The following is an 11,770-nucleotide window of genomic DNA, read 5'->3' as shown; positions in this document are numbered from 1 at the left end:
GCCCAGTTAAGTGAGTCAGCCTCTAAATACTTCACAAGAGCTGAGAGGGGAAGGCAACAGAACAAATCTCCTCCTGTGCATCTGCAGCCCACAACGTATATGATCGAGCCAGAGCTGGAAATTATTTACAAGTTGACTTATAAAATAAATTTAGAATGCCCAGCTTAAAAAAAAAAAGTATATGAAAAAATAAAAGCTGTATAATGTTAGGGCCAAATTCCATAAAATACCAAATAAATCCATTATGTGCTGAGTGCCCTTCTCTGCACCCATACGACACAGATTTTCTGCACACAAGACCTTTTCTGGCTTGTCAGAATAGCCCAGATGAACTCGTGCTGTGTGATATTGCTGTGACTTTTGAGGATTACACTGCTCCTGTCAGCCCCAGGCATATCTATCCAAGAAAGCAGTGTCAATAGAACAGAAAATAAATGACATACCTGTGAATTCTGCAAAGAATAATTCATAGGTAATTTTCAATTAGAGAGAATAATTTATAGGTGCCTGATTTGCAAAGAGAATAATTTATGACTAACCTGAATTGCATCTAAAGCACATTTACAGGTTACTGTAAGGAAGGGAATATACCATCTGCTCAGCTGTCACGTGCTGAGACTGGATTTTGGGGGCGTTTCTTGTGAAAACACCCACTGGGGGGGCGGGGGGGGGAAATCCACCAAAATCTGTAGTAAGAAGAGATGTGTAATACACCCAGTCTGACCTGAAACCTCTGCATGTTACCACAAGCCTGTGTTGCCCTTGGAGCTCCTTCTTCAGAGCATCATTATCTAGGCTGAGACAGTTGTCCTTGTTCAGCCTGGAGAAGGGAAGGCTCCAGGGGGACCTTAAAGCCCCTTCCAGTCCCTGAAAGGTGCCTGTAGGAAAGCTGGGGAAGAACTGTTCCTGAGGACATGGAGCAACAGGATGAGGGGTGATGGTTTTAAACTAGAAAAGAGGAGATTTAGGTTGGGTATTAGGAAAAAGTTCTTCAATACAATGTCAGTTGGTAGATCACTGGCACAGGGTGTCCAGATATGTAGTGGAGGCCCCGTCCCTGAAGACAGTCAAGGTCAGGCTTGATGGGGCTCTGAGCAACCTGCGCTAGTGAACATTATGTCCCTGCTCACTGCAGGGGGGGTTGGACTAGATGACTTCTAAAGGTCCCTTCCAACCTCACACATCATGTGATTCAGTGATCATGAGCAGAAAGGCCACAACTGGGTTCCTACAGCATCATCACTAGAAAAGCTGCCTGCAAGTGGGACAAAAAAAGCCAAGTGCCCAAACCATTGGGTTACGTGTGTCCCCGCTGCACTGCACAGACATGACAATGAATGTTATGACAGATGAATAACAGGAAAGAGAGGGAGGTCTCTGTGAACTGGTTTGGGATTCCCAGTGCAGGCTGGCTCCGCCCCTGCCCAGTTAGGGACCCCTCGCTCCAGACCGTGAGGTGCAAGTGAAGTCTTGTGCATGAGCTTTCAATCCACTAAAGCGTGGTCACGGACATCCTTGGGCATGGTGGACATCACAAAACACCCCTGCTTGTAGCTGGGAATGTCTGGAACTGGGTCAATGTCCCCTTTTAGGAATCCTTGGGAAACAATGCATATCCCATAGCTTTGGGTACTCTATTCCATGAGAGAGCCCCGGGGGACACAGGCTAAGAGACTGTGCCCTCATTGTATCTGCAGACACATACATCCACTCTTTGCTGCTTCCCATTCATTTTCTAAGCAGCTCCTCCTCCCCCAGACCCACTCACCCCTCATCACCAGGAAGTGCTGACGAAAGCGGCTCCTGCTTCTCAGAAACCTCCTGTGACAGGATCGCTCCCAACCAAGCAAAAAGTCTCTCCGTGGTTTACCTGGGAGCTCTCAGGGTCACATTCACGGTGATTTTAATATTGCCAATAGCTTCCCAGTGAAAGTTCTGTATATGACCAGAAGAATGATGGTTGTACTGAAGGGTTTTGCAGAACAAGTGACATCTCAGCCTTAGGAGAAGGCAAATCTTCACCCTTGCCCAAGGCAAAACTCCTGAGACCTGGTGGGGTCAGACTCTCACTTCATCCTCCCAAATCTGGCAGCATAGAGGTTTGGGGAGCAAAGTGCAGAACAACCTCACACAAAGTCTTGTTGCCACCTGTAAAAAGCAGTAAAAACCAGGGGCCTGGCCAGAACCAGGACAAACAGTTTGGAGTTTTTTTGGGCAATAAGAAGAGGTGGCTGAGAGAACACCACAGGTTTTATCTCTAAGCTTTCATTGGACTGGGGCCCTTGTACCGCTTCAGATCCCATCGTGTCATCCACTGTCAGCCTTTAATGCTGGTAAAACAGAGAACTTGCAAAAAGCAACCCCTTGCCTGCTCCCTCTCTGAGCTACATGCCCTCAGCACCAACAGAGATGATACAAAGGAAGGCTTTTTTGAGGCTGGCTTGTACACGCACGTATCTTCCCAAGGGTTGGATGTAAAGGACGTCAATGTTAATTTTAACAGGCTGCTGCTGCCTTTCTCTCACTGTGCAGACGACCAGAGCCTTCTCTCCACCCCTGAGGAAAGACTTTGGTTCATGTTGGTACTATTTTTTTCCAGTATTCAATTTTCATGCTACATTGCTGCCCTCAAGGGCCACTGAATGTCACTTACCTGGCAGAGCTAGGCTGCAGACCTTCTTAAATTATAGTCTCAGGTCCTCCTAAAAGCCTTTCACCTGTTTTTTCCCAGTGATTGAAGGATGCCGTTATAATGGTGACAGCCAGCAGCTGATACATTGGCTTACCCACCCAGAGAGCTCATCTGGTTTCTTTTGGTCTAGTGTTAACTTGCCTAATAGAGGGTTATACTTCCCAGAAACCCCATGCTTTCATGTGTGTATACCTGTTTCCATATGTATATACCTGTGTACAGGTGGAGCACTTTCCTGAGGTGGGCAACTTTGCCCAAAGCACTGCTCCAAAATACTCCAGTTCTGCTGGGCATGATCTCCTGCTGGAAAAGGGAATGTCTTTGGAAAAATCCAGACACAGGTTAGCCACGGGGGTTGTAGTTTCCTCTTTCTATTCCCCAAGAAATCTACTGGAATCTCCATAAGGGCATAAACTGGGATGGGAAATGGGCACTGGACTTCTGCGGCTTTGGAAAATGCTGGTCTCAGGAAGGACCCTGGGGGGATATTTCCAGGACACTCTGACTTAATTTCTTCCTGCTGCAGGCTTCCATTCACTCTTTATTTTCCACTTTACATCATCACCAGCAGCCTTGATGCTAACGTGGTGTGACATGAAGTTATTCACAAAGTGACAGGGTGGCAATGGGCCCGCTCATGTCTGCTAGACAGGCAGCACCAGCAAACACGGGTCTTGCACACCAAGTCCTACCTGTGGATGGGTCTGGGCAAACCTTCCATGTCCTGCAGCCCACCACCAGCGCTGTGAGCAGCCAGGTACCCCTGGTCAGTGCCTCAGGGTGAGGTTTAAAGGCTGAGGAAATGTGCAACAGCAAACAGCTGCTCTCACTGGTAAGTCAGGAGTTTAGGCATCTGATGGATGGATTGATAGATGATAGACAAAGACCAAGATCTTCTTCCTTGCCATGGACCTTCCTTGCCTTTGGGAGCCCCAGGACACAGGGTTTAGCTCAAGTGAAAAGGAGCTCCACCTTCCAACATCACAAGAGGTCCAGTGCAGCCAGTTGCACAACACACAGATGTATTTCCCATGTTAGTGGGACTTCAGGATAGAGCACCGAAACCAAAATAATAAAATGATCTGATATAAACCAGACATCTGGGAGCAATAATGGGGCTCCACATTCTTGAGCACCATCTACTGGTACGTTATCCATAAACCAGTAACATACATGTGTGTGCAGAGTACCCTATGATGGTCTAGAAAGCCTTGAAAGGTCCCTTCCAACCTAACACATTGTGTGATTCATTCTGGGACTCTGTAACAGGTACCCTCACGTATGTGCACAGGGCTCCTGGCCAGCACTACATGCAGCATTTATAAGCTCCCAGTCAAACCTTACAGCTTGGATCTTGCTTTGCCCTCAGAGCATTTTGCCCAAGTGAAGGTCTCCAGGTCTCTCACGAGGCCACGTGCTGATGGCTCTATTGGGCTGTATCCGCTCCGCAGGCAGCGCCGCAGCCGGTGGGTGTCTCCGCGATGCTGCAGTGCAAACACGCTCAGGAATTCAGCTTCGGGCCCCGGGCTCTGAAGGACGCGCTGATCTCCACCAACCCAGCCCTGCAGGAGCTCTATGCCAAAGCTTTCTCCAGGGCGGAGAAGCTGTTCCTCTCCGAAGCCTACAACCCACAGAGAACACTCTTCTGCACGCTGCTCATCCGCACGGCTTTCGACTGGCTCCTCAGCCACCCCGATGCCCCCGAGGACTTTGAGACGTTCTATCATGCCATGCTGCGGAGGAAGCAGAACTTCTACCGAAAGCACATTTACCTGCAACCTATAGGTAACGTGGACATCTTCACTGAGCCACCTGGAAAGATACGGGAGGGAGGTGGGTGGTGCTGAAGGCTACTAACATCCTCTCCTAAGGACCAACCTGCAAAGTAACAATCACCATAGCAAAGATAAGTGCCATACCAAAGGCTCTGGTGTGCTCCCTGTCCAGAGTCAGAAGCCACAAAGACAACCATCAGTGGACCTGCCCTGTAAATGGTATGTGTGCTCCTGGGTGAGACCTGCTGTGAATATACACGTACATACTTACACATGTGTCTCTATCTAAAACAGTGCTGGATAAAACCCAGCATTTCTGGAGCTCCATCCCTGATGGTTCATTAAAAACGAGCTACTCCTTCCCACATTAACGTTTCCATGCAACTTAGACAGGGGACAACCTTCCTAGCACATCTGCCCTGCTAATGAGAAAGCACACTAATGCCTCGCATTGCCTCTCGACAAGAGCTCCCTCTCCTCTGTATCTGTGTAGCCATCTCGAGATGTCCACCACCTCCCAGCGTAAGCAATTAACTTCAGACTGAACCAGCCCTCCTCACCCCTGCTGCTGCGGCCAGCCCCACAGACCCCCTCAGCCCCTGTGCTTCACCCTGGCTTTAAGGAACTGATAACAGAGCTTCTCTTCTTAGATTTAATCGAAGGGCCTGCTGGGCTCTCGCTGCTGGATTCCCTCCAGAGCTGCGTTGAGTCTTTCTTCCTGGGTCTCCGTGTGAAGTGCCTTCCCTCCATCCCTGTCTCTTCCATTCACTGCTGCTACCGCCACAGCCGGGACTCGGACAGGGTGCAGCTTCACGCTGGTAAGGACCCGGGAGCGGGCAGGGACATCAGCATGGCACATGGACAGCCCTCCCTTTGGAAATGCCTGAAATAGCCCTGAGCAGGGAGGGGACGAGGAAGGGAGTGAAAAGGGAGAGATCCTGTTCCCATGGAAAAGCCAGAACTCTGCTGGGAGGGAAACAGGCATGAAAAACAAAGTGCCCCTCATCATCTTTTCCTCTGCTGTTTGTATTTTTCAGAGCTGTTATGTCTAGGTCCAGCTCTGCAGAGGGATCAGATGAGGCCCACGGGAAGGCTCTGTTGATTTGGTGTAGTCCGAGTTCTCCCACCTCTTGTCCAGAGCCAAAGTAAATTCATGGCCTGGATGGCACAGGTGGGGAACTCTCTGGCTTCTCACATTAGGAAATTTGGGTTCAAGGGTCACACAGCTGCCCAGAGAAATGGATTTGTCAGCTGCCCATCACCTGCCTGGAAGAAGCAGTTTGCAGGTACGATGGGCAGCATGTGCTAGGCCCAAGCCCAACGCTGCAGCCATGCTGTTGCTGCAGCTCAGGCCTGAGGTGCCTGTAGGGAAATTCTTCTACTCCCTGGCACTTATTTCCATGGGTTAGTACTGAATTTGCCTCCACCTCTGCCTTTAGCTCTGCTTGGTTTTAGTGCTGCACTCACCCCCACTTCAGAAGTCAGGGCTGGTCACGCTTGGGCTACGCAGGAGCCTCCAAGATATGGAACCCAGCAGCTCTCCCTTGCTGGGGCCACATTGCATCCTCCTTCCAATGAACAGGGGAAATACCAGCCCTTGGCATGCCTTCTAGGGACACTAGATTTTAACGAACACCTCTTCTATTTGTCCAGATGGGATCTTGAATTTCCTGAAGAACAACAAGCCCATGGATGCCCTGTGTGTGCTTGGACTCACTCTGCTGGACCTTTACCCGTGTGAGACCTGGAGCTTCACGTTCAGCAAATTCCTGCCAGGACAAGGTGGGATTGGTGAGCCCTTGATTTAGCACAGTGTGTGAGTAAGGCAGCACTGTACCAAAAAAAACCTTTCCTGGCAGATGGAGATAGTCAAATCTTATCATTAACATTTTATTTGCTCCCTGATGAGTGTCACCAGGATTTTCCCATTTTAAAATTGGGAAAATCAGGACTCAAAGGTTACCAAGGCACCCTTTGGGAAGTGTGCTCAACTGGACTGTGCTACAACAGCTTGCTCTTCATGCTGCCTAAGGTGTGAGATAGCCATAAGAGAGCTGATGCCTAACTTGTACACGCCTCTCTTTACAGAAGTGGGAGTCTGCAGCTTTGCCAGATTTTCTGGGGATTTCCCCCAGGCTGGCTCTAGCAGCTTGAATCCCCTCACACAGAAGGCTTCATGCGAAGTCAGCAAGGAAAGCAGAGACCGGACAGTGCCGTTCAGTGCCCAAGAGATGGTCCAGTGCTGTAAGGTAGGACCAGCAACCGCCTGCACCCCATAGTACTTGCCACATAGGATTAACTGTTTCAGGTGTGGGCATAACCCATGTCTTAGCCCAGAGAAGCTGACATGAGACTCTGCTTCCAGAAGACATGGGCAATCACGGCTAAGTCCACACACTTAACACAGTCCTAAAGAGCTTATAGAGCACTCTGTAGTGCTCTTGCTGCCCTTGCCACTGGAGCAAACTAAAGCATCAGCTGTATAGTGAGGCTGCAGGGCCTGCCTTATGTCGTGGAGCAACACTGAGGCAAAACCTCTGCCCAGCTGCCAGACTCATGCTTGGGTAATCTGAGCACTTGGCTTGCCAGGCGATGCCCAGGCAGTAGGATCTGTTAGCTCATACAGGATTTGGAAGGCCATCAGAATGTGTAGTGGACTTGGGTGTTAACTGATGGCTGGCTGAGAAGGGGTGACTGTGTCTTCCTCAGACATTGGTGTCTGTAAGGGGAGAGGATCATGTGCCAGACCTGCTTATGTGGGTGGATAAGAAGAATACCTCAGAGAAGCTTGCACATGTAATTTTATGCAGATGTCCTTAAACCCCACCTATCTGCAACACACCCTCTTTGTAAGCACTGTCCTCCCCCCTTGCAGCATCTCCCCTGTGCCCTCTTCTAACATTTCTCCCAAAGCTGCCCACACAGAACGGCCGCACCAACACCTCTGCTGGCATTTCTCTCTGCCTCCCCTGGTATTTGCTCAGGATTTTCTAGTCTGAGGTCTTTTCCTGAGGTAATTCCAAATGATGTCAGGTGGTATGGGAGGAGGGGAGGAAAATCTTCCCTCCTCGGCCCTTCTGAAGTTGCCAATTCCCCAGGCAGTCATGCCTGGCCAGCTGACTCCAGTTTAGTCTTTGCTTTGGCACAAATGTTAAGAGCATCTGCTCTAGAAGGACCCAGATCTGCTATTACCAATATCTTCTTACAGATTCCTTGTGTGGACTGTGCTGCTCCTTCTCAGACCCCAGTGGGACTGTTTTTCATCCTTAAAAAACCCCAACCAAAACACCCCACACTCCGCTCTAAACGTGCTCTCTACAGGGTCTTCCCACAGCCGCTTATAACCACCCCCCTTCCTCCTCCACCACAGAAACATAGATGTTGGGGTACCTGGGAAGAAGGGAGCCACACTCTCCTTTCACCTGGAGCCTTGCAGGGCTGAGTGATGAGTTGCCTAGGCTGTTGCGGGATGGGAAGGTGGAAGAGGAAGGTCAGGAGCAGCTGGACCACGCACGGCTCAGGTTTCTGCTGTCCCCACAGGTGACCTGTCACGAGATCTGCCACCTGATGGGGCTGGGGACCTGCCGCTGGCTGCAGTGCATCATGCAGGGCGCGCTGAGCCTGGACGAAGCGCTGCTGCGGCCCCTGGAGCCCTGTCCCATCTGCCTGCGGAAGCTGCAGCATGTCGTGGGCTTCAAACTCATCGAGCGCTACAGGGTGAGAGAGAGAGAGATCCACCGGCCCTTCCCGGCCTTAGGGGTGGTGGAGGTGAAGTGATGTGCTCACTCTCACTCAGCGGCCTGTCTTCTGCCCCGTTACACCTCCTGCCTGACACACATCGTGTTTGAGGACAGGGCTTTCCGCAGCTGCCTGTTGTAAGGTCTGGGGGCTGTGTTTGTGACAAGGTACATGCAGAGCAAGGCCAGGGATGCGCCTGGGTTCATTGGGCTTGGAACCAGGCACAGAAGCACAGCAAAGGATGTGGGGAGGAAACACACTTGTGTGGTTTTAACGCTTCTCTGCGGCGGTGTCAGGCCCGTCTGACAGTCCGAGGGTCAGTCCCAGAGGTCCCCAAATTGCACAGCCTGGCTTATTTAAACACCCAGCCTGTCAGCACACAGCTATTGCTTTCTGGAAGAGAACTGTCTTCTGCACTAAGCTTTTCTAGAAACATTTTTGCCTTTGCACCTGCAGTAAATACTGTAATTGGCTCAGCATGCCCCGTGGCAGGGAACACAGACCCGAGGAGGATATGCCTGCCAAGCATCCTATCTATTCCCCTGAGATGGAAAAGCTCAGCTAGGTGTAGTACAAGCCAGTATAAAGGACTTGTGATAATCTCTGTAAGAGGCTTTGCTGTGGCATTGAGAGAGGAGATAGAAATGCCAGGGATGAATTAAACAGTTAAAGGAACCTGACAGAGGAGACCACAAAGCATTTGGAGACGGTATCAGATCAGACAGTAAAGTCACTTGCTAAGCACGTTTTGAGAGGCTGGGGCTGGTCAAGTGCAAGTCTAAAGTCACATCTCCCTTTAGAAAAGCATCCCAGACCCCCACCTGCCACAACAGCCCCAGATGCTCATAATAAATACAGGAAATACCAGACCCAAAGCTGTTCCTTGCCAGAAGCAGGTAATGCTGCTGGAGTCTGCAAGAGACAGTTATGGGCAGAAGAGCATGTGGGACAGGAAACCAGTCCTCATGCAGGAGGAAGAGCCCCTCAGTTTATTTATCTGAGCCCCACTCAGAGCCATGCTCCATTTTTCAATCCCAGCTGCTCATTCCAGCCGTGAGGCACCTCGAAAACTTAAAGCAAATAAATTCTTGCAGTGTTTCCCCACCACAGCCAACGCTTCCACCTGCTGCTCCTGCAGTATCCCAGGCTGCTCTGCACATAGCACTGAGGTTACTTTGCAGCAGCCACACTGCAGGAGAAGACAGTGCTCGAGCTGCTCTGAGAGGTTGAGTTCGGTACATCCTTGCCATGGTGCGACAGCATCCCCTCTTGGGCTGCTCTGCTGCTGGAGGTGGGGTTTGCCATGGCAGAGGGGTTTGAAAAGCCTCTTGGAGCTCTTTGAGGTGTCAGGCAATAGGTTTTGTTCTTAGTGACTTACCTGAGGAGAGCATCTACCTCCAATGCTCCTGCCTGCAGGTACGCTCCAACAGTGATGGGGTTATCCCTTTCTAATTAAATGAGAATGTAAGAGGCTGCAGTCCTGCAAACCCTTCCCAAACCAAAATCAATAAACCACCCAGAGTGCGAGACACAGGAAAGAGTTTGGGGTTTTGGTGACAACCCTGAGTCAATCACCCCCTCCTTTTGCCTTAAATAACCCAGAGAGACTCCTTAACATCCCCATCTCAGCAGCTTTTCCTCATCTTGGGAACCAGGCTATGGAGCAGTTGTGTGGTTCCTCCCCCAATTCACTGCTCTTGGGAAATTTAAGAGACATGAAATCACAGACTGGTTGCAGCTTTCAGACAGCCTTGCTGTCCCCTGCCCTGTTCGAGCTCCTAGGGCAGCTTCTGGTGCCCCCTTTGTTGTTTAAGCCCCGAGGGAGCGAAGGGCTATTGGAGGTGGGATGAGGCAGGAGAAAAGTTGTCCCTTTACATTTTTTCTTGCCCCAGAGGGAGGGGACAGGGTGGATTAACTTCGCTGAAAGAGACCATTTTATTCCTGTATGAAATTCTTCCCCGAGGCTTCATGCTCAGACTGAAAGGAGAAACAGGGCCCATTTCTCCCACCCACTCAATTTGAGCTCTTTATCCCTTCTGTCACTTGCCTGAAGAGAGAGCCAGAGTGGAGGGAAGGGGGAGGGAATGGGGGGGGCTGCAGGAGAAGGGGGCTCTGTAGGGCTGGGAGTCTTCTGCCCACTTCCCAAACACCACAGCTCACCCTGAGCCGAGCACAGACAGGGAAGGAACAGCAAACTAAGCACTGGGGGCTACATCACAAAGCTTCAGCTGTCCCCACAATCCCCTAAAATGACTGCAGGGCATCAGCTGGCAGCTGCAGAAGAAAGGGTGAAGAAATATGCCACGAGGGTGTGAAAAAGCTCAAAAAAAACCTATAACCCCCCCAACACATGCCAACAAGGCAGACAGGTAGATCGCCTTTGATCCAGCAACAACTGGAGAGCTGTGATGCCCTCCCCAAAGCTTAAGGAATGAACATGCCAGAAGCAGCCCCTTCCATGCCCCTGCAGCCCTGTGAAAGGAAATTAACTCAGCCATTTTCCTCTCATTAATTCTTTCCTGGAGCCCGGCCTTCCTCCTCATGTGTTTCAGCTCAGGAGGGAAGAGCTGTTCAGCCCTTAGGAATAAAACACGGGAGTTAACATTCCCAAACACAGTTCTTCACCACTATCTCAGGAGTTTGCAGTGACACAGCCTCCTGTGGAAAGGCTCTGGCTTGGCTCTCATGGAGATCACATCCCCAGAGCCAGGAGCGAGTTTGTGCTGGTTTCTTCTACCAGCATCTCCCGTCTTTAGTATGGGGAGATAGAGCCCACCTCTGCCTGGGGCAGCTTTGCCACAGATGATGATGCCAAGGAAATGGGACAAGAGAAAGCCCCTGCTCCCTGGGGGCTGTCTCAGCCCACCTGCTGGCAGAGAGGACTGTAGCGTCTGAAGCTGATCCACCCGAGCTGGTTTACCTGACAAACACCAGGAAAGGCGTAACTCTTCTCTCTCGCTCTCTAAAATGAAACCTTTTTTTCCTCTTGTCACAGAAGCTCTATGCCTGGACACAGACCGTACTGTCCACGTGGCCAAGGCAAGAGTCAGCAGACCAGTCCGCTTCGGAGGACATCCTTCCGATCAGCTCCGACTCAGGGATGTGCTGCGAGAACGACTCCGAGGCCGTGACCTCCTTGTCCGAGCCGCTGACGCCAGACACTTGCAGCCAGGCCCTCTCCATCGGCCAGGAGCTGGACCAGGATGAGCATTCGTGTTCGCTGGCAGAGGCGCAGAGCCAGCCCCAGCTTGCTGGGTCCACCAAGTCCACAGACATCATTAAAGATTATGAACTGTGGCTGGAGATGTGCATCGCTGCCCTGGAGAGGAACGTCTCCGAGGAGGAACTGGCTCAGGTAGACAAGACTGTGGATGCCCTGGCTAGGTGGGAAATGTTTACAGGACAGCTGCCTGCTATGAAGAAGGACCTACCCTTTGCTAGGGACAGCACTGGGCTACGGAAAGTTCTCGGAGACAAATTTTCCTCCTTGCGGAGGAAACTGAGTTCCAGAAAACTGTCCAAGGGGGAATCGTCCCCTCATCGCTGGCGGTGGGAGGAAAACTAG

The 11,770-nt window shown here is 50.9% G+C and overlaps 1 protein-coding gene across 1 annotated transcript; it reads left to right on the top strand.

The window, feature by feature from the left end:
* Window positions 1-4,173: 4,173 nt before the first annotated feature.
* On the top strand, window positions 4,174-11,770 carry AMZ1 (archaelysin family metallopeptidase 1; the record flags this gene model as incomplete). The annotated part of the gene is made up of 6 exons (XM_084271279.1): window positions 4,174-4,477; window positions 5,118-5,285; window positions 6,121-6,249; window positions 6,556-6,716; window positions 8,008-8,184; window positions 11,201-11,770. The coding sequence occupies 6 exons, from the start codon at window positions 4,174-4,176 to the stop codon at window positions 11,768-11,770; spliced, it is 1,509 nt and encodes a 502-aa protein (XP_084127405.1).

Source organism: Gallinula chloropus (assembly GCF_964237585.1).
Source record: "Gallinula chloropus genome assembly, chromosome: 15".
NCBI lineage: Eukaryota > Metazoa > Chordata > Aves > Gruiformes > Rallidae > Gallinula > Gallinula chloropus.
Note: the sequence above shows the minus strand (reverse complement) of the source record. Positions and strands in the feature narration are given on the sequence as shown.